At 38.4% G+C, this 23,014-nt stretch overlaps 1 protein-coding gene across 1 annotated transcript in view; it reads left to right on the forward strand.

Moving 5' to 3' along the window:
• RIF1 (replication timing regulatory factor 1) overlaps positions 1–21,024 on the forward strand; it is a 58,109-nt gene extending 37,085 nt beyond the window's left edge. Inside the window, exons 22-35 of the mRNA XM_084642559.1 lie at positions 397–439; positions 817–1,019; positions 1,572–1,671; positions 2,078–2,209; positions 7,649–7,794; positions 8,511–8,600; positions 8,691–8,745; positions 11,367–14,216; positions 16,075–16,224; positions 16,559–16,636; positions 16,731–16,846; positions 17,952–18,105; positions 19,191–19,299; positions 19,785–21,024. Of these exons, the coding sequence (XP_084498685.1) occupies positions 397–439; positions 817–1,019; positions 1,572–1,671; positions 2,078–2,209; positions 7,649–7,794; positions 8,511–8,600; positions 8,691–8,745; positions 11,367–14,216; positions 16,075–16,224; positions 16,559–16,636; positions 16,731–16,846; positions 17,952–18,105; positions 19,191–19,299; positions 19,785–20,005 (4,447 nt within the window). The 3' untranslated portion in view covers positions 20,006–21,024. The remainder of the gene's footprint in view (positions 1–396; positions 440–816; positions 1,020–1,571; positions 1,672–2,077; positions 2,210–7,648; positions 7,795–8,510; positions 8,601–8,690; positions 8,746–11,366; positions 14,217–16,074; positions 16,225–16,558; positions 16,637–16,730; positions 16,847–17,951; positions 18,106–19,190; positions 19,300–19,784) is intronic.
• Positions 21,025–23,014: the final 1,990 nt, after the last annotated feature.

Below are 23,014 nucleotides of genomic sequence, written 5' to 3' on the forward strand. Positions count from 1 at the left end.
AAGTTAGTTAAGGAAGTTTGCTTGCAGAGTCAGTGTAGGTCAGACCAAGAGGAGCAGAAGAAAGGTAGCAGAAATTACTCTATTAGAAAACAATTAGTTATGTATCTGTAAACTACTCTGTCGGGATTATTAGAACTAATTTTTAATTGTCATGCTCATTAGCTTAAAAAGTTTTTGTTTATGGCCATTATGGGGGAATCAAGAAGGGTTGTAAATTATTAAATGGAGCTATTAAAATAATATGCAACTTCATATGTTGGTGTGAGACCTTGAAGATGACTATTGCATCTTTTCTAGTGTCATATATCAACATTATTGGAAATCTTTGCTGAGAACAGAAAGGATTAAGAAGTATTTCATTAACACTTCATCCATTCTATGTTCTTTCTTTCATAGGCTTGCTGATGTATCTAGAGTGTACAGTAGTCTCAGCAACAAGGTAAATTTTAGCAGAAAAAGTCTGTGAAAGAACATATACGGTATGGCATTTAAATCCTGACAATTTTGTGCTCTAAAAACAAAATTGTATTTGTATTAAGGCAAGCTAGTAAGCATTTCGCTTAAAGGTGTACTACGAACTTGAACTGAAAACTGGCTAGGGTAAAGTACAAATCTGTGTTGAATTAAATATTATGGGCTCCTTCATATCTAGAGGTTTAGTATTTCTGTGGAACTGAGTCCAGACCTATTCTTATGCCATATTCTTGTCATATCCACATAAACTGCCACTATATAAATCTTGTTTATTTCACTATTTAAATTTTTAGAATATGTAATTGATTCAAAAATTATTTACACATTTCTCTTTTCTTCCAGTTAGAAAAGCTTTTGGGAGAGATCATTGTATGTTTACAATCCCACTATACTGGATTTTATGATAGCGACCTATTAGAGCAGCTCTCTCCATTGCTGTGCATAATCTTTCTGCATAAAAGTAAACAAATACGCAACCAAAGTGCTCAGTTCTGGAATGCAACATTTGCTAAAGCTACAGTGTTAACGTACCCTGAAGAATTAAAGTAAGATGCTCCCTTGTATATTTGTTGTTTGATTTTGCTACATCATCAGAGTATTTATAAATCAAGCCAAGATAACATAAGCTTTTTTAATTTGTGATGGGATATAAACATGAAAAATCATAACTTCCTATAAATACGATGTTAAGTAGGGAAAACTGTTCCTAAACTCAGGATTTAACCTTGGTCAAGTACATAGTGATAAAAAATAATCAAACCACTAATTGTGTTTAAGTCCATGAAAGTATCCCTAGTATAGGAGTGAAATTGTATGGAATGGGAATTTAAATGTGAAGTTTTATTTTAGGAATTTTGGAAGGGAAGGAAAAGATGTTCCTGAGTTATCGGGATAGTTTGGAAGTCCTCACAAATGAGTTCTTTGCTTGTAGAAAGCTTCAGATCTAAAAGATACTTTTTCTTGAACAAGTATCTGTAAATGTACAGAATCCATGAGCTTCATTCTGCTTCAGTGTATGTGTGCTGCTTATAAGTAGTAGTGAACTTAATGATCTTATGCACTTTTTCCATAAATCTTAATTTTTTTTCCTTAAACAGATCCATATTAAGCCAAGCCAAAAAGAAAATTCTGCTTTTACTACCTGGCTTTGAAAGTGTTGAGTTAGTGGAAGAATCCAGTGGTCCATTTTCTGATGCTGTAAGTATCTATTATGTTACTTCTTATGAGTGGTTTACTCTCTACAATTCTGGAATTGTGCTGGAGATAGTAACAATGTCCTATGGAGTTACAGTAATCAAGATTTTACTTTAATGATTTGAGGTTGATTAGTGTTCGAGGTAATAACCATATCCTGAGTTAGAGGCTGAAGGGCCTAGGCTGAGATGGCATTTGGTAGATAATAACTAGGTTTTTACCTGAACTATTGGCCTGTTCTTATGCAGCATATTTGCAAAAATCTTTACATTTTAGAGGAAACTACAGGGGAAGGTAAGTAAACATATTTTTTGAAGTCATGAGTGAAATCGAATCTTATGCAAAGTTTCATTAAGTTATCTACTTTATCTGTTTACACTAAACACCATTTTTATTTCTCTTTAAACAGACAGAAAATTCCCAGTGGGATGCAAAGATCAGTGGAATAGAAGTAAAATCAGGTGGAAAAAGGGATTCCTTGCTGGCACAGGCCAATGGTCTGAAAGACAAGACTACCACTGCTCATGTAACAACAGCAAAGGTAAGATGCATGCAGATGGATGTAATAAAATTAAACATTACTTTATGCTGACTTTCTTCCACAAGAGACTATTGGGTATGCTGGTTTTGTATCTCAAGTCCACCAGTCTGAAGCTAGCCAGCCTAATAGCAGTTAGCTGTTACTTTTTCCCTATTCAGATTTTCTAGTATTTTTGAAGTTTTCTTTTTTGTTATTGCTATGGAAACTTAAGGCAAGGTAGGCTTTTAAGGAGTGAAAGTTTAATCAACAGAGACTCCGTAAGGAATAGGGAGAGCAGCCAGCAGGATGCTGAACATTAAGATCTGATTAGTTTTTTTGGCTGTGTATCATGGCAAAGTATTCTGTGTGTGAGTGTGTATATCCTGGTGTAGGTGCACATGCACCTCATGCATCTGAGATTGGATTGCTTTGACTAGCTCTGTCCATCAGGGTAATGCATGTACCTTGTGCCTCCTTGTGCTCCTGTGAGGTTATGAATGGTGGCGCAGCCAGGACCTTCCCCAGTTCCCTCTTACTGCCTGGGAAGCAGGATGGAACCTGGTAAGTGTCCAGCACACTACTTTGACCTTCAGGCTCATCTTTTAGACTAGTTTTGTGAAGAAATTCTTCTTTGCCTTCCTTATCTTCATTAATACTTTAATGTGGACAGTCCTAAACTACCCCAGAAAGATACCCCCATGCAGCTGGCTGAGGGTGAGGTGCCTCATGCCAAGCCCCAGGAGCAGACTCTAAGCCTTCAGGATATAAGCACTAACTGATTTTCAGTGGACTTACTCTCCTGTTTAACGGGCAGAGCGGATGCCGTTTCTGCCTGGGGGAGAGGCACCTCCATTTAAGTATTCAGTGTGCAAATCCTTCTCATTGATGATTTGCAAGGTGAGGGCAGCGTGGCTGAGGCCACACACACGCTTGCGCTCTCTCAATACACATTATTTCAGACCTGGAGGAGATCTCCAAAAAATCTAACGGGTCATCCTCAGTCAGTGCTCCTCTGAGCAGACACGCCATCCGAGGACCCAGCAGCAAAAGAAGGCAGGGAAGAAAACCTCTTTGAAATAGAAACTGGTTACATTGGTGCTTATCACCAAAGCCTTCAGTATTAGCCGATGCTACTCCCAACACCGGTGCCAGCAGCTGCTTTGACACCAGTACTGGCAGACTTGGCACTTGCCTCTCTCGTACTGACAACATCATCATTGGCATCAGCACCACAGTACAGTGGCGAGGCCAAAGGAGGGGTGAGTGGAGACCAGACACATACATTTCTCCATAGAGAAAAGAGACATCAGACTTCCAAGAAGAGGGGCCTAGTCCTCCTCCAAGGAAGTGGCCCTAAGTAAGCTGGCACTACCAGCATCTGCACTGACAAAGGCATATGTGCCAACCGCTGCACCTATTATAGGACCAAAGTACATCTTAGAGAGCTGTTGAGATTCCCTCCAAGGAACATTGTTGGTACTGGTGTGGCAGCAATTGCCAGAATGGGGACATGACACTACACTACAGCATTGCAATTCAAAGTTCATCTTTATTGCCAGATTACTTCTTCATCTCAGCAACAAACAGTGATGCTCTGTTACCTTATGAGAGTGACCCTAGAGCTGGTACTTTCTCTGAGCACTGCTTCAAAAAAGACATGAGTGGCACTGGGCCAACCTGCTGCAACCAGGTCAGTACCCATCCTATCCGTACTGAGGATCATCATTTCAGGTGTCCTGCCACAGGTCCGGGAAGAGGAGATCAGGCTCTTTGGCAGCATCATTACCTTGGCCACCAACACTGGAGCCAGTTGTCAGCGCCCAAGAATTGGGAGCAATGGAGAAACAGCAGCATCCCCAGTCTTCACCGAAGGAGTTATAGTCACCTGATGAAGTGGTCACACTAGCCCTTACCCCAGTGGTCAACTTTAAAGCATTTCATGATGCTCATATCACAGACCTGGATATCAAAACAATGGCCATACAAGAGAAGTAACACAAACTTAGACATCTTAACCCCATCAGCCCTGGGAAAAATTGCTATTCCCATAAAGGAGGGCACATGGGAGCTAGCAAAGTGCTCTGACACACTCTGGCTACCATCCAACCTGTGTCTAAAGAGGTGGAGAAGCTCTTTCAGGTGCCGCCGGAAAACTTAGAAGCCTTTTAATCCCAGCAGATCCAGGGCCACTGTTGGTAGTTGAAGTGGAGGACGAGTTGAAATTGACAAAGGCATGCCCGAGGATAACTCACCAAAAAATAGCTCTGTTTGGGCTCAAAGCCTACTCATCGCCTCACTGCAGTTCTGTGTGGCAAGCTACCAGGCATGGTTCATCAGATGTAATTTCCTGATATGGGAGAGTGTGACTCCCTTCCTGGCAAAAATGCCACAGGACACTAAGGAGGAATTAGAGGAGATTATACGGGAAGACTAAACAGCTGCCAGAGCAGCCTTGCAGGTAGTCATGAACTCCTCCGACATGGCCGTGGCTGTCCTGGCAGTTAGCATCCAGAATACTGAGGGAGGTTCAGGGTCATGAGACACCTTCCATTCAAGAGATTAGAGCTCTTCATCTGAAGGACACCTTGAAGGACTCGAGGGCCACTGTGAGGTCACTGCGGATTTGTACACCAACCCCCTACAGGAAACTCTGCAAATACCAATCTCAAAAGAAACAGCTGGTTCACCCATACTTTCAGATAAGACAGCCAGTTTACCCATTATGGAAAGGATCAAGATACTCAAGTGGACACACACAGTATCAAAGTTTCTCAAGAGGCTTTTATACTCTTACCTGCTAGTCAGAGAACCTACTTCAACCTGGCACTTCAATATAATCTTCCTGAGGCTCGTGGATCCTCTATTTTGAGCCTCTCTCAGAATGCTCTCTTCACCACCTCATTCTGAAGTAAATCTTAGTGGTTATCACTTCAACCAGGAGGAGTGAGTGAGCTTCAAGCACTTATGGCTGAACCCCACTTCATGACATTTGATTGGGACGAGACAGTTCTGAGGCTTCACCTGAAGATAATTCATAAAGTGGTCTCAGATTTTCTTCTAAACCAGTCAGTCAGCCTCAAAACCTCATTCTATGTAAAAGAAAAGAAACCACACACCCTAGACATATCCAGGACTCTGCTTTATGGAAAGGAACAAACCATTCATACTGAAATACCATCTGTTTATAGCTGTAGCCAGATGTTCTAAAGGTCAGGCCATCCCTTCACGGAGAGTGTCAAAATGGATGATAAAATGTATTTCACTGTGTTACTACCTGGTTGATGTACCTCTCCCACTGAACATCCAGGCTCACTCTACCACATCACAAACTGAATCCTCCTCCTGCTTCAGGAATATGCCAATATTAAATCTGTAAATTAGCAACATGGAGTAACCCACTGACCTTTGTCAAACACTATGCCGTGCGCATAGCTGACAGGTCAGATGAAAAGTTGGAGAGAACAATATTAAAATCTCTGTTCAACTGATGCAGCTGGAGCTCCTAATTCCCACCATTCTGAGGGCATATTGCATGCCGGCCATCTGCACTATAATCCATACTGACACATGCTCCAAAAAAAAAAAAAGAATGGTTACTTATAGAATCATAGAATATCAGGTTTAGAAGGGACCTCAAGAGGTCATCTAGTCCAACCCCCTGCTCAAAGCAGGACCAATCCCCAACTAAATCATCCCAGCCAGGGCTTTGTCAAGCCTGACCTTAAAAATATCTAAGGAAGGAGATTCCACCACCTCCATAGGTAACGCATTCCAGTGTTTCATCACCCTCCTAGTGAAAAAGTTTTTCCTAATATCCAACCTAAACCTCCCCCACTGCAACTTGAGACCATTACTCCTTGTTCTGTCATCAGCTACCACTGAGAACAGTCTAGATCCATCCTCTTTGGAACCCCCCTTTCAGGTAGTTGAAAAGCAGCTATCAAATCCCCCCTCATTCTTCTCTTCCGCAGACTAAACAATCCCAGTTCCCTCAGCCTCTCCTCATAAGTTGTGTTCCAGTCCCCTAATCATTTTTGTTGCCCTCCGCTGGACTCTTTCCAATTTTTCCACATCTTTCTTGTAGTGTGGAGCCCAAAACTGGACACAGTACTCCAGATGAGTCCTCACCAGTATCGAATAGAGGGGAACAATCACGTCCCTCGATCCGCTGGCAATGCCCCTACATATACATCCCAAAATGCCATTGGCCTTCTTGGAAACAAGAGCATGCTGTTGACTCCTATCCAGCTTCTCGTCCACTGTAACCCCTAGGTCCTTTTCTGCCGAACTGCTGCCGAGCCATTCGGTCCCTAGTCTGTAGCGGTGCATGGGATTCTTCCATCCTAAGTGCAGGACTCTGCACTTGTCCTTGTTGAACCTAATCAGATTTCTTTTGGGCCAATCGTCTAATTTGTCTAGGGCCTTCTGTATCCTATCCCTACCCTCCAGCGTATCTACTTCTCCTCTCGGTTTAGTATCATCTGCAAACTTGCAGAGGGTGCGATCTACACCATTCTCCAGATCATTTATGAAAATATTGAACAAAACTGGTCCGAGGACCAACCCTTGGGGCACTCCACTTGATACCGGCTGCCAACTAGACATGGAGCCATTGATCACTACCCGTTGAGCCCGACAATCTAGCCAACTTTCTGTCCACCTTATAGTCCGTTCATCCAGCCCATGCTTCTTTAACTTGCTCGCAAGAATACTGTGGGAGACCATGTCAAAAGCTTTGCTAAAGTCAAGGAACAACACATTCACCGCTTTCCCCTCATCCACAGAGCCAGTTATCTTGTCATAGAAGGCAATTAGATTAGTCAGGCATGAGTTACCCTTGGTGAATCCATGCTGACTGTTCCTGATCACTTTCCTCTCCTCTAAGTGCTTCAGAATTGATTCCTTGAGGACCTGCTCCATGATTTTTCCAGGGACTGAGGTCAGGCTGACTGGCCTGTAGTTCCTAGGATCCTCCTTCTTCCCTTTTTTAAAGATGGGCACTACATTAGCCTTTTTCCAGTCATCCGGAGCTTCCCCCAATCGCCATGAGTTACTTTACAGTAACTGTGCTGCTTCAGGATGCCATGCATGTAGATCCCATGACCTAGTCTCCATCCTTTCCTTTTAGAGTAGTTAGCTAATATGGGCTTTTAATTGTAAGGGACTTGGAAGAGGGTCATGGCCACTCCATTTTTTTGTACCCTCACATGGTAGCATGAAGAGGCATAGGGTACATACATGTCCCCAACACAGCTAATTACAAAAAAAACCCCTCATCTCTCATGCGTGAGGTGCACATGTGACTACAGAAGGATCAGTACTGAATGCAACATCTCTAAGAACCACAGTTACTATAGGTTAGTATTTGTTCTGTTTTGGGATGGTGTACGTGGGGTACAGAAGTACCATTAATAGTATTTCCTTTATCTTGTTTTTAAACCAATTTTTTCCTTTCCATAGCTGAAACTAGAATTTTCATCTTCAAAGACAAAACCAAGCGAGATACTTCTGGAAGAGGAGAAATCTGTTGATTTTGTGGTTATTCCTTTGGAAACAAAAGCAAGACTATTGACAGAACACCAAAAAGAAGTTCTTAGGACAAAGAGGTTTGTAATCCGTAGCACTGACAAGAGTGGTTGTATTATGAAATGATCAGGACAAACTTTAAATTTAATTTGTTTACTGTACTCCATCTCAATCTTGAATAGGATATTAATTATGCATCTTGTGCTATTACATACGGGCTCCAGAGCTTGAAGCTGACATAAAAGATCTTTTGGCTAAAGACATCAGAATTGTTTGGGAGAAACAGTATCTTAAAGGGACAAAACCAATCTCTGATTTATACTTCATTCACTGATAGTGTTTTAGGTCCAGAACTAACCATAATTGTCTAGTTTCACCTGCATGACACATGCTGTAGAACTTCACCCAATGATTCATGTTCGCTTTTAGGCTAACACTAGTAATATGGCATTTTTCAGTAATTGAAATAAGGAAAGTCTTTAGCTGGCATTATGATCTGAAGACGGGTATCAAAAGATCAAAAAACACTTTATACCCATATGTAAACAGCAGTTCCTTCATAGCAAGCACTGATTGCTGAAACACACTTTCACTGCAAGAGGTCTCTCATTCCACATCACAGAATGATTTAGAAGTGTAAATAATCTTGTGAGGACTTGGCAGTTCAGTCTTTGTAGGGTTTCCTTGATGAGCATTTTCAGCGTTGGAACTGTGTGTTGTTAAAATTACATGTTGTTTCTCACTAGAAGTTCTAAGAGAAAGCTACACCTAACTGAAATGATATTTTTGGTTCCAGAATTGATATTCCTGCTATGTACAACAATCTGGATGCATCCCAAGACACTGCCTTATTTTCTCAGTATTCTCAGAGCCAGGAAGATTCTTTGTAAGTATGATATACCAACTGGGCTTGTGCTGATAAGATATTTTCTAAGTTCTGTTGCAACAGCTCTAATTTGGGTGATCTTGTTTTTAGATTAAAAACATCTTTAATAGAAGAGCCGAAAGAAGATCTTGAAAAGAAACCTCAGGTATTTTCACCATGTTTCATAGTATTGGAGATGCTAGAATTACAACTACCTTAATGATGCTTTATAATAAGCTTGGAAGGATTAGATTTTTATCAGTAATTATTGGTGGTATTTGATTTCAGTGTACACACACTAGCCAACAAAAATATTTCCATTGATAATGAACATTTATAAATAGACAAGGTAGAAAGATGCTGCTTGAGAACTTATTAGAATTTAAGGATATTTACTTTGTATATTTTGGCATGTGATTATGACAGTTTGCATTTTAACAGTTATAAAACTCTAATTTTTTGAATGTGTCTACTTTCATTAAATAGTTGTCTGATCTCCCCTCATAATTTTTCCCAACTGTAAAAAGTTAAGAATAAACATTGATATGCATTGAAATTATCTTTAAAAAAATAAATTCTGTCACGCTTATTTATAATCTGTTTGAGGAATAATTCTACTATGGAGTGAACTTCTCTGATCACAGACCAAAATTGATATGTGGTGGAGAGGGTAAGCTTGATACGTCTAAAACAAAGAGCACCTCTAAATTTCTTATATTATAGGACTAGAGTTTCCATTTTATAGAATATCTGGTAAGGCTGTCTTATGTGGGTCCAAATAAAAACTAAAGGAGAAAGACGTGCTAGTAAGTTCAGAGTTTTGAGAACATTTGCTAATCTTGTTTGTTCTTGCAATGTAATTTAATTTAGATTTTCTTTTTTATTCAGTTTCCTCAATGTCTTAGATTAACTTCAGCCAAAGAAATCATATGATTGTGTAAAGCATACTGATAGTCTTATGCCTAGTGGGTTTTTTTTAAAATTGCCTTTATTGATTCAAATTACCTCATTTGAGATGAATTCCAAATACAACAGAGAACCATAACATGTTTGCTTGTGACTTACAGTAGAAAGTCCTCAGGTTTGGCATGATAGGAAAAGAACATATGCAAGAATGTATACACTGTTGACTATTTGAACATAATCATACTAAACTTGTGAGTCTCTGCCTGATTAACTAAACTCAGTCATATAATTACATGATTCAGCAGTTAGGTATTCAGGTAACTATAAGTACTCCTTTTCTTTTTGCGAATACAGACTAACACGGCTGTTACTCTGAAACCTATAAGTAGTGTTATCCCTGTAACTACCAGATACAGCAAGAAGAGTCTCTAAAACTATCACCTGTATACACTAATAGACAAATCAGAAAATTGATACAAGACGCTTTCAGTAACTTACTAAAAATATTATAGAATTGTTCTGAGAAATTCTTGCAGTGCTTGAATTTCAATTAGTCCCACAGTTGAAACTGATCGCCATATTTGGGGTCAGGAAGGAATTTTCCTCCAGGGCAGATTGCCTTCCTGGAGGTTTTTTGCCTTCCTCTGTAGCATGGGGCATGGGTCACTTGCTGGAGGATTCTCTGCTCCTTGAAGTCTTTAAACCACGATTTGAGGACTTCAGTAGCTCAGACATAGGTGAGAGGTTTTTCCACAGGAGTGGGTGGGTGAGATTCTATGGCCTGCTTTGTGGAGGGGGTCGGACTAGATGATCATAATGGTCCCTTCTGACCTTAGTATCTATTAATCTATGAACTTCTTTCACATGCCCATTTTATTTTTTCCAAGAATTTATTTTCAATGACTTCCATATCACACTGTCCTTCACTGGTTATTTTAAAATGTAAGTTTTTTGTCATCTGCTTGTGAGTTTGGACCTGAAACTTCATTAGGATACAAAAAATCTTGGAAACTATCTAGCCTTTTAGACATCATTTAGTCTGCATAGTTTTTCAAAGTACTTTTTAGGTAGTAAGGTAATTCTTGAAGCTAACTTTTTCACTTATGACAGTAGTTTTTATAATAAATTATGTAATCCCCAAGAAAGATCCTCTCTTAGGCTTTTTTAGCCGTATAAACTTTGACTCTGGATGGAGTTGTACAGGCTGAACAGGACACACAGTTAACACTGAACGTTTAAATGGGTGTAGAATTCAGGACACATGAAAATTGATGTAATATAGCATGTGTTCAGATTATGCACACCTGTTACACTTCCTTTTCCTGCTCCTTACTTAACTCTTTAAGGTCAGTGTTCTGTCTCTTTAGGACTCATTTGAAAGCATTACTTAGTCAGACTCCATGGCTGTTGTATTGTATCCAGAATCCTAAATGTAGATGTTAGTAACAACTCCTAATTGCCTTCAGAAAGTACTGTACATTAATATAAATATTTTCTAATCATACTGTAAAGAAAAACAATATATGAAGTACTAGTTAATAACTTTGAAATAAAACCCAGTAGATAGTAAGTTTACTGCTGTTCTTTGTCTACAGACTTTCACAAGGTCTTTCTACCGCTCCCCTTTCTTTGGGCTAAACAAATAAAATAAATATTGCCATAAAGCATGTCAGTTACATTGGAACAGTTACACAGTTGAACTGTGGCTAACAAAGGAAAATTCATAGTGTTTTGAGTGGGTGGATGGTTTCAAAATCATTGTCATTATTTAGGCAGAGCAGTCTTTTTTTACTTTATTTCAAGTCCAAATAGGATTGCATTTTTTTGTAGGTTTATGGTAAAAGTAGCAAAATTACAATGTCACTTAATTTGTCCTTGCAGGATGAGAGGACAAAGAGCAATGTGCACAATAGTACACATGAAATCACTGGGAACTGCAGATCAAGTGAACCTCTTGAGAATTCTGTGAATATTGAAGACAAATCCATCACTCATGTTCCAGAAAGTTCAGATTTAAATTGTGAGGAGGATTTAAAAAAAAGTATAACTGAAATGGTTGCAAAGGAGTCTTTAGTAGGAGAGGATTCAAAAAAACATGCAACTGAAACAGTTGCAAAGGAGCCTTCAGTTGGAAATGAAAACACTTCAAATGTCAGCAGCAGTTCATCTTCTAGTGATGTTATTTCTGGAACACCGCAACCTGCCAGCCGAAGACAGTCCTTTATTACTTTGGAAAAGTTTGATAGTTCAGAGAACAGACCCTTTAGCCCTTCTGCATTGAATAGACTATCAGGAGCATCTGGGACTGTTGCTGTTCTAGATAAACAGGAAAGCATAGATGCACCAAAGACTCCCTCCAAAATAGAAAAACCTAAAGAGGAGAATAAAAGTTCTTCAAAATCTGAATTTGAAGGAACAGTTACTGGGTTAAAAAGGTTGAGTCGCAGGCAAATTAAAACACAGCATGGAGAAATTAGGCAATCCGAGTTGTTAACAGATTTAGAACTGGAGAAAAGTATACAGGAGTCTGTTGTTGCCACCCACTTGGAAAATAAATCTGGCACACCTAGTCAAACGGAAGAGACAAAATGCATTCTAGATACTCAAACACAGGCTCCCAATTCTACAGTGATAGAGAGTACAACAATAGAGCATAAACAAATTGTGGATGGTGTAGAAGAGGAAGAAAAATGTAAAGGATCCAATTTGGATTCCAAAGAAAATACACCTCCAGTGGTTGCTATATCAGTTGATCAGATATCTAATGATGACAATCAAGTTCCACAGATGTCTCCTAATCAGAAAACACTAAGACGTTCTTCAAGACGACGGTCAGAAATTGCAGAAAATACAACAGACAGTCAAGATAAAGAAAACAGTCACCAAAAAAAGGACAAACGTAAAGATGATGAAAAGTCTTTCCAGAAGAGGGTGCCACAAATTAAAGAGGATGCATCCCAAAAGCAGAAATCTGTTTCTGAAAAAGCTGTAGATGCAAAAGAAAATGCAAATAAAAAAGAGTGCAACTTTCATGAGAAGACTGCTGCAGAAGACATTGGCCCAAAGGAGTCACACACTTCAAGAAGTCTTCAAGAGGAAATGAACAAAAATGCCAAGAAATCTGAAAGTGATAACTTGAAATCTGAAATAGATGATGTTCAAGATTCTAGTTCGGATATAACAAGCCAGAAAAAGACAAGGGGGCACACCCGGTATCAAACAAGAAGAGCTTCACAAGGATTGCTTTCTAGTATAGAAAATTCTGAGTCTGATAGCTCTGAGACAAGAGAAGAAAGTACCAAAAGGAAAAGATCTGGAAAATGGAAAAATAAAAGCGATCCTCTTCAAAGCAAAGTGAAAGAAGAAAAAGAGAGCCAAAATCAGGAGCTGTCTTCACAAGAAATAGCAACTGAAATTAAGAATCTGTCTGAAGTAAAAAATAAAGGTGAAACAAGTTCTGAAGTCGACAAAGATACTGTATTGATATCTCAGGCATGTGATGTGAAAAACAAAAAAATGTATACAGATATTAACGAATCTACAGGAATTATAGAAGTGGCAAAGACTTCAGTTGGTGGGCAGAACACAAATGTAGAACAAAATAAAACCAACATATTGGGAGAACCTTTCATGAACCCATGCATATCAGAACCAGTTTTGAAAACAAAACAGGCAAATAAATCACTTGATAAGCAAAAAAGTGTAGAAGGCTGTAGTGCAGCAGTAGCTACTACTTCAGACTCTGTTCTTTCCTCTGAAAAACCTCTGCAGATACTTGAGTGCCAGCACAAAAGAAGCAAGAGGATGAGAAGATCAAAGAGCTACAATTGCTGTGGTGAAAACTCTCAACAGCAAGAAAAGTCATTCACTGAGTTAAAAAATGTAGATAACCATGCACAAAGTGAGCATAAAAACACATGTATTCAGATAACTATGACTGCATTAGAAACTTCTTCTAATGATTCTCATTTTGAAGAAAGGCTGTCTGTGGAACCTTGTGCAATGAGTACACCATTGCTTCCCATTAAGAAATCTAGTTTCGTTAAGGATTCAGAAAGAGGAATAAAATCTGAGAATGATTTGGAAGAAAATGCTATTCCAGTGGAGGAAGATCTAGAGAAACCATCATATATCAAAAGTAAAACTTGTGACCCTGTCATTGAGGAGCAAGAGCCAGAGCCCACCAATCTAGTTGACAGTATTGAACAATGTTTGACTGACTGTGTTTCGAAAGAGTCCATAGAAAGTTGTCTTCCTTTGGAGAATGGCACAGAGCCAGAAGCTACAGAAAAGGAGGAAATGAGTCAAAATGAGCAAATGGAGGAGATATCTGACACAGAAACTGTTAACAAACCTGACCAAACAAAGATAAATGAGCCAAAACATGATCAGAATGAAGCAGAAAAGACTGAGAACACTCCTATAAAAGCATACATCCCTCAAGATAGTGAGATGAAGGAGGAAGGTTTAATATTCACTGAAACTGCAGTGGCAGCTACAGTGCCTGAAAATGTAGCCTCAGACCAGGAGGGTGCAGAAGAAAGTGACAATGTGGATTCTCCTCAGAAACTGAAGGAGCTTGATTCTGTAGCTTTGGTTAAGGTTAATGAAAGCCCCAATGAAGTGCAGACACGCTGCATTTGGTCTCCTTCTGCTTCTCCATCCACCAGTATTTTAAAGAGGGGAGTAAAAAGACATCAAGAGGATGATTCCCCATCACCTGCTAACAAGGTATTGTGATGTAATTCAGTCTTCAGTACCACTGAGCACTTGTAAGTATACATAGTGTACTGAGTATCCTGGTTATCATATATGCCATTACCACATGATCTTGTAGAAGTGCTAATGATGACCTGCAAAGATTTTATTTTTTTTATTAGGCTGTGCCCCTTTTTCTCATGTGTAAGTGCTGACAGGTTTTATCTTAAAAATTATTTTTCTGCATGTTTTTACCTTGGAAATATCAATTGTCCACTCCTTACCTTCTTTGGTTTTGCTGGAGGATTTGTTTGGAGGGGCAGGATGATCAGGATACACACTTAACTTCATCCTTAATTGAAGGTGGGGGCATTGAATCTTTAATAAAACCTTCTGTTCTCCAAATTCGTGGTCAGTGATGTTAAATAGATGTTAAATAAAACTGTTTGTTTTATTTTCTGACTAAAAACCTCTTCCCTTGTCAATTGTTCAACGTTCACTCTTGGCTCTTGTGATATCATGTCCTCCTCTTCATGTCATCATAGTCTTCTGAACTAGACAGGACCTAAATTTCCAGTAAAAAATAAGCAATAATTTCAGGCCTTATGAAATCATAAACAAGCAGAATGGAAAGCGGGAGACTAGCCCAGCTTTTTTTCCCTTTGCAGGTTACCTTTAACACTGGTTATGTGACTTGCTGTGAAATATAAGTGCTCTGGGCCAAGAGACTCTAATTTTCTCTGTTTGTACAGAACTCAGACAATGGGGCCCTGACCAGGTTGGCAGTTATCTGCTACATGCAATATAGATGTTTAATTTCTTAAAAACTGTTGAATGCTCTCCTTTTTACTGGAAAGATAGTGTCTACGGTGGTTACAGCTGATACTTCCTTTGTGTTATAAGTTCAATTTTTAACACCTGGTAACATGCCCCTTATGAGCCGATTCTAGGGTGGAATTTTTTGGAACATGAGGCAAATTGGACATCAGTTGAAGTTTCTATTTAGTGTTGCATGTCCAGGATTTAAATAACTTTCATATTTCCCCACAAATAATCAGCTATTTCAATGTTTCAGAATAATTCCAATGGTATGACTCCTATACCCAGCATATGAATATGAAATTCAGTGATCCAGTATGTTCTCATTCAGTGTTTCTTCCAGGGTATTGGAAAGGATTAGGGTAAATGTCTATATACCAAAGATCCAAGGAAATACGTAGTGTATATTTATATTGTTTGTCTCCCCCCCCCCAATCTCCCATATCAAGAATCTGTCTAAACTAACCAGTAAGGTCAGTAAATACACTAGATGATGAAAATGTGGATTACCAAATAAAATACACACTTTATTGTCCCATTGGTTCAACCCTGCATCTTCCCTTTCTTGTTGTCTTACTGCTACTCTTTCACTCCCACTCTATCCTTTCAGCCACACGTTATGAATGTTTCCCTTTATTTTTTGGTTCTCTTGTTTGCGCTTTTTTATGCCACTCTCCTAATTAGTCTTTGCATAGTAGCAACACCCAAGTTGTAATGCAGCAAGGCTTTGGCACTATTAAAGAAAATAAGTGTTAGTGCAAAATCACTGTGCAGTCAACACCTCACTATTGTATTCCTTGGGCAATTTTTTATAAAGTTTGTAACCTTTCCTGTAGCAGTAACACCCCCCCCCCCCCACCCAAAAAAAACAAACAAACAAACCCACAACCTATTATGGTCTCAAATATTCTTGAGTGAAACACAGCTGTATGAATCAGGAGATCTGATGAATGCAACTGTTTGAAATCTCAGACTTTAGATCTATCTAGTATGAAATTAATTTGACAATATAGTTGTAACAATACAAATTCTGTTAGTTTAGTTATGAAAATCACTTAATCTCTAAAAACAGATTCGTCGAGTCTCTTTTGCAAATCCAATTTACCAAGAAGGATTGGCAGATGACATCGATAGGAGAAGTCCCGTTGTTAGGTGTCATTCTTCTTCAAATAGTTCACCATCTTTGCGAAGTTTTAAAATTTCATCTAATACCCAAGCCAAGGTAAACTGTGTTTGTTTTAAGTTTTCTTCAGAATAGTTCTTTCTAGGTATTAGTACAATCTGTATAGCATAACCTTTATACCATAACTGTATGCCTTTCTTATCAGAGCTAGTCTTACTCAAGTGTAAACTTAAATATAAGGGTAAACAGTTCCAAGAATGGCCAATATATAGAACAGGCTTTAGAATTCGTAAATGAAAGAAATACTTTTGTAGTCTGGTTGATTCTAATTTCACCTTCTGTGAAATGAAGAGCTTTATGTTGAGAACTAAAATCCTATGACTATTTTTAAATATCTACGATCCTGAGAGATTTTTTCCTCTTTTCTATCCAGCATATTACCACTCCAACCAAAGGACTTCTGTCCCCAGGATCTCGTAACGCTAAATTTAAGAGCTCAAAGAAGTGTTTAGTAAGAAGTGCTTCAGTTCATGTATCTCTTCTCTATTTTCTCCTGTATTTAGTTGTGTGATACTTAATTAATAATTTTTTCTATACTATTCAAGATTACTGAAATGGCCAAGGAGTCGCTGCCGTGTCCTACAGAGAGCGTGTACCCTGCATTGGTAGGCTGTAAAGCTCCAGTTGACATAATTTTACCTCAGATTACATCAAACATTTGGTAAGTGGTTATTCCTTTCAAGACTAAAAACTCTTAATACACCTCCATGAATTTTATAAACCTTTCTGTTAAGATGTATCGGTCTCTAATTCTAGCATTCATTGGAGGCACTTCCTGCAAAAAAAAAAGTAAAAGGAAGTTTTACTGTCAGACTTACTCTCCTTTTAGCATCTAGCAGAAATGCTGAACTCTTCTGTTCTTGTCCAAAGAATACAAAAAGGCCATGGCAAATTCTTTCAGGAATGCACAGGGGTAACCCCAGCTGTAAAAGCAGCAATGAGGGCACTATTGTGGTTCAGCTGCTAGCGTTTTTACCACTGCATTATCTGTCTGTACTCAGATGTGGAAGATGCATGAACTTGTTTTTTTTTCCTAGCCTACCTATATCATGTTTGTTTCATATATTTTTAGTGTTCTAGAACATGAACGTGTTCCACAATCTGTTAAACAAGATTTTATTACAAAGCTTATGATTCTGCAGTATTTGTGACCTTTCTTTTAACTTTTGCTATATATATTTATTATATATATTCATATTCTGAATGTGTCAGCTCTTTCAACAGAGATAATATTAATGTTTGATAATGCCCACCAGACCTGTCTGCATATTTTATTAAAAATTGTCAAATGCTGCTTTGTGCAATGAGCATTTCAAGAGATGAAAAAGCATTATTTCAGATTTACGAAAACTTGGATGAGTGTTTCCAATGCTTACTAGGCTCAACTAGCTTGGTTTTTTGTGTGTTTTGAATCTGAAAACATATACCAAAAGACAAGTTTTCTGGAGTTACCACAGGACCTGTTCAGAATGACCTGTTTTTGAAGTACTCCTTTTTTCCCATTCGTGTTACTTAATTAAATTTAAAAGCCATTCATTTTATGGATAATTCAATAAACTGTGGAGAACAAAATTTTTATTTTCTGCAGAAAGATGTCATCTGCTTTGACTTTTTTCTCCTTCTTTAATATGAATACAAAGCTATACATTCCAGCAAATTTCTCGCCTCTCTTCCTCCTCTTCTCAGCCTCTGAAGGAAACATGATCCTACCAACAGCTTTTCATGTCTTAGTAGGAATAAATATCCAGAATCCTTTTTTTCCTCAGGGCAAGAGGTTTGGGGCAGCTCATTCGAGCAAAGAATATTAAGACAGTGGGTGACCTGAGTACTCTGACAGCAGCTGAAATCAAAACTCTTCCTATCCGTTCTCCTAAAGTTTCCAATGTTAAAAAGGCTCTTAGAGGATATCATGAGCAACAGGTAAAGCTGTTTTAAGTACCATAATGAAATAGACAGTATCATAAAGTCCTGCATTGCTAACTATCTTTACAGGAGATCTACATTTAAAAAAAATATAAAACTTTTACTGAAAAAAGGCTAAAATACAATATTAAAGCCAACATGAAACTTAATTTTAAATTTTCAAGCTGAGTAACAGTGCAACAGCGTAGCTAGTCTACAGTTGTCAAGCCTTGCCTCTCAGTCTTTTTTCTGTTTGGTGGTGGTAATATTTCATTATGAGAAAATTATAATTTTTTGCTTTGCCAAGAAGCCTGAAAGTTCACATGGTGAGAAATTTCTGAATGTCGATAAAATGAGGTGTCTTAAAATTTGAAACACAACTAGTTTTTGAGCACAGTGTTGTCAGTGACTAGTTGGATTAAAAAAGTAACTTGTGATGCCAATAATATGGGAGTTTCCCATCTTATACATACTTTAATACTGACTTAAAATATAATTTTAACATTTGTCTATCAAAGCAATATTCAAGTGTGGTGGAAACCAACTTACAGCTTAGTACAGAGCAGCGTTTCCCAAACTGTGTTCCGCGGAACACTGGTGTTCCGCATGATGTGAATAGGTGTTCCGTGAAAGAATCTAGAATTTAATTTTGACTCTTGCACTTCATTTTTGTACTACTTTATACGCACTTTCCAGTTAGAAATTGTTAGTTCAAGTTATTTTAAAGTTCTATTTTTGCTTTGTTTTATAAAATAAAATATATTTGACAATAAAGAACGCAATTTTGTATTTGAAAACCAAACAACTACAAAATAATATTATAAGTGTTCCGTAATAGGCTAAAAAGTGTTCCGTGGCCAAAAACGTTTGGGAAACACTGGTATAGAGTTTGCATGCTGCCAATATCACACAGGTCATGTTTTTTACCAAGGTAATGACCACGGTGATGTGGTTAAACAGCAGTTGTGTTTAAAAATTGTGAAATTAAAATCACAGTTTTTCAAATTTTATGATAAGTGCTTTCCACCATGTGATTTCAGACTGCTTCCTTTTAGGGAAAACTCTTCTTTCCTTTCTGATCTTTTTCCTAATTAAATCTGTAGGTGAAGGCTCGTGGATTTGATGAAATTGCAGTCCTTGAAGACAGAGAGAAGGCAGAAAATGTCATAGATGAGAAACATTTTTCCACAGATGAAGAAAGACTTGCAACTGGTAAACATTGCATTATCTTGTTTGACTTCAGATTTGGGTTTTGTCACTTGCTCTCCTGTCCTTGTCATAACATAAGCGTAACTTGTTGCTTTCTTAGTATGAGTAGTGTGACAGATTCAGTTAAACCGATTAATACCTTTTTGTGATGGTAGCTTCTTAAAACTGCTGTGTAACTGAATTGCGCTGGTTTTGGGAGGAGATCACCTTTATCAGTATTTTGCTATGTCATTGATACTAGTTAGAACACAAATAGAAGACTTTTATAAGAAACATGCTAACGAATTCATATCAAAGTCGAATATTTTTAAACTTTACGGATTCAACAGCTGAATTATATTGGTGCCAGAAATGTGATATAGACAACTTAAACACATTTTTTTCATAGCAGAAACTCATAACACTTCCATACCAATAAATTTCACTCAGATTAAAAGTAAGATACATTTACAATAGTGTATGTCAATCACTTTTGTTTCTTTTTTTAGATTTGAGTGAACAAGTTGCCTTGAGCACAGATAGACAGCCCACAACAGATCTCTTGAGCCAGGTCAGTGCACTTGCTGCTCAGCTAACCTCTGAAGATCTCCACAGTTATTCGGGGAGCCAACTTTTTGAAATGCAGGAGAAACTTGGTAGCATGACAAACTGTATTATGAAAAATTTGCAGTCCCGTTGGAAGTCACCACCCAATGAAAGCTCTGTTTAGTCATTTGTACTTGAAACACTTTTCAAACAGGAAGTTTTGATATACAGCAGTTTTTGAAAACAAGTTTTTTATATTTGACTGATAATATGAAGTATTCCATAAAAAACTGAACATTCATGCAATGGCAAACTTTTTAACACAGAGGGAGACAGTGTATCATGGTGTACTGCTTAATTTTTTTTAATTTGTGGGATCATTTCCATGTTAAAAGTATTTGTTTTATAGCTGTGCATAGTCTTTCAAGTAACTTAAAAGTAAACTTAAGATATGCAATAGCAAAGACTGTGAAACCTAAATAATATCTTAAATATTTTTCACATGTAAAGTGTTTTTATTCCTGTGAAGCCTTATTAAATGTAAAAGGTTATATATCTCAGAACTCTAATTAATTGAAACCAGAAAGTGTTGCTCAGTTTTACTGAATGCTCCTGTGATGTTCTTTTAAATTGCTGATATTTTGAGAAGAATTCCGTCTGGTTTAGACCCTATTTCATATTGAGATGTGCTATGCTTGACTAATTCCTTACAGTAGTATCTTTCACATCTCAGTAAGGTCCAGTTGTCAAGCACCTGAGTTAGTCTATTTTTGCATGCATTTTTATAGACCTCAAAAGGTAAAGCTGGTAATAGAATTGGCTTATGAGGTCATAAGGGTTTGCTGCAGAACTTCAGGCTCCTTTCATGTGCCCGTACAATGTTATGTGCAGCAGTGTTATGTCCCACTGGAAGAATCTTACACAGAAGTAGATTTGACATGCACAATTTTGTATATTATGTATAGACTTATGGTTGCAGATGTTGGTTATAATTTATGATTTTGAATTTTGATTGCATGGAATGCACTGCTGCTTCTCAAAGACCTTGTTCAGTGAGAGTTCTTCGGTTTTACTTTGGAAATATAATTTGTATATAATGTACTGTAGATTCCAGAATGGACAGTCACGTAATGTGAATCCTGCAGCTGTTTTTAGGACTTCTGTATGTACAAATAAAACAATGAATAGTTCTCTAACGGTTAATGCAGTCTTACTTGCAAATAGAAATTCTTATTGCTTTTTTTAGTGTATGCTGAACAAGAAGTATGGTGCACGTGAAACTTGTCTGAAGATATGTCTCAGGCAGTGGTCAGAACTCTCCTGGCAAACGCTGTCTGAAGGGTCTACTCAACTTTTTCTTAATAGTGCTTATTATGATGGTGATTTTCCCAGCTCCTGCCTTTGCATCTGCCTAAGGGACTTTTTTGTCAAACTTTGGGGTAGTGGTGAGCATTGATCTCCCTCACAGCCCCTTCTCTACCTGGGCCAGTTTTTTTTATCCAGGTGTCGGAACCCCTCAGAGCCTCAGCTGTAGTGCCTCTCTGCTGGCTCTTCACAAATAGAAAAATGGAGGCTACTCTCAAAAAAAGATGTTTAAGGCCTCCTGGCTGGAAGATCACAGAGCCCTTAAAGGATAGAGACCATCCTGACTTTGGCTCTATTTTAAAGAAAGGTTCCCTGGTAATAGTTTAGTTGCTGAGGCCTTAGAGAGTGCAATGAGTTTCTCAGCCAAATCCAGGGCCTCCAGCTCAGTGGCGTATGGCTCCATCCCTGGAAGGTGAATAACCACTCAAAATGGGCGCCGTGTTCTGCCAAATTCACAGGAGCCCTGCATTTCAGAGCAAAGCTAGACAAGATAGTGGCGGACAGAGCCACAGAATCTGAACGGTCCCTTCCAACACCCCACCATGCCTTTACGAGAGAGTACAGACCAGTCTTCAGACAAATGTGTTCCTTTCAGCCTTCATTCTTGCAAGAATACCAGCAGGTTCTCCAGAGGGAAGCTGTGGAACTGTGACTTGGGAGGAAATCCCTAAGGGAACATTGTAGCTCCCAAAGCCTTTTCATGACAGGCTGCATAAGTCTCTGCCCAGAGCTGGAGCTTGGGGGCAGAATTTCCCATTTCCTGGAGGAATGGATTGCTTCATCCGCAGCATAGGCATTGACTCCGTGGGTGCTCCGGGGCGCAAGCATCCACGGGGGGGGAAAAAAAATAATGGGTGCTCAGCACCCAGGAGCCAGAGCTTGAGTGTGGAATGTGATGAGTTCTGTGCTGCTCCCAGCTTCTGCCCTTGGGGCAGGGAGTTTGTTTATAAACAGAAGCAGAGTGATTACGATAACAAAAGGCTTGTCATTAAATTAAATTAAGCATCTTTAGATGATCCTGAAAGCATTCCCAGGCATTCCAGTTAAAAGGAAACACAGGATAGGAATAAATGGTTCATTTTCAGAATGAAGAGAAGTAAATAGTGGTGTCCCTCAAGGGGCTTGTACTGGTCTGGGACCAGTGCTGATCAATGTATTCATAAATGATCTGCAAAAAGGAGTAAACGGTGAGGTGGTAAAGTTTGCAGATGCTACATAATTACTCAGTTAAGTCCAAAAGAGACTGCAAAGAGTTACAAAGGGAAATTTGCAAAACTGAGTCACTTGACAACAAAATGCCAGATTAAATTCCATGTTAAATGCAAAGTAATGCACAAGAAAAAATATAATCCCAATTATACATACAAAATGATGGTCCTAAATTAGCTATTACCCATCAAGAAAGAGATCTTGGAGTCATTTTCAGTATTCTGGAAGCACTGTGTTTCCAGAGTACTGCACGTTCATAAGAATCCTCCTCACTGTGCCTGTATCATCCTGAACTCATTCTCCAGCTTCAGAAGACTTAAAAATGATCTCCAGTCATCAGTGGGACAAACGCAACTGAATAATGTAACTGTCCTTAACGTGCATCAAAACAATGCCAGGGAACCTAGATGTAAATAAGATTGCTGACAGTTTCATCCAGAAATCCACAGAGAGACATAATGTCTTTAAACTGGGATATTATTGAAGACAGCTTGTGATTGCAATAATTTTAATATACTGTAATTCATGATGTAATTACATAGTTCATAACAATTGAATCATTATTAAAATAGTAAAGATACCAGTGATAGACACCTTCAATAACTAGAATATGAAAAAC

Source organism: Lepidochelys olivacea (assembly GCF_965140295.1).
Source record: "Lepidochelys olivacea isolate rLepOli2 genome assembly, chromosome: 11".
NCBI lineage: Eukaryota > Metazoa > Chordata > Testudines > Cheloniidae > Lepidochelys > Lepidochelys olivacea.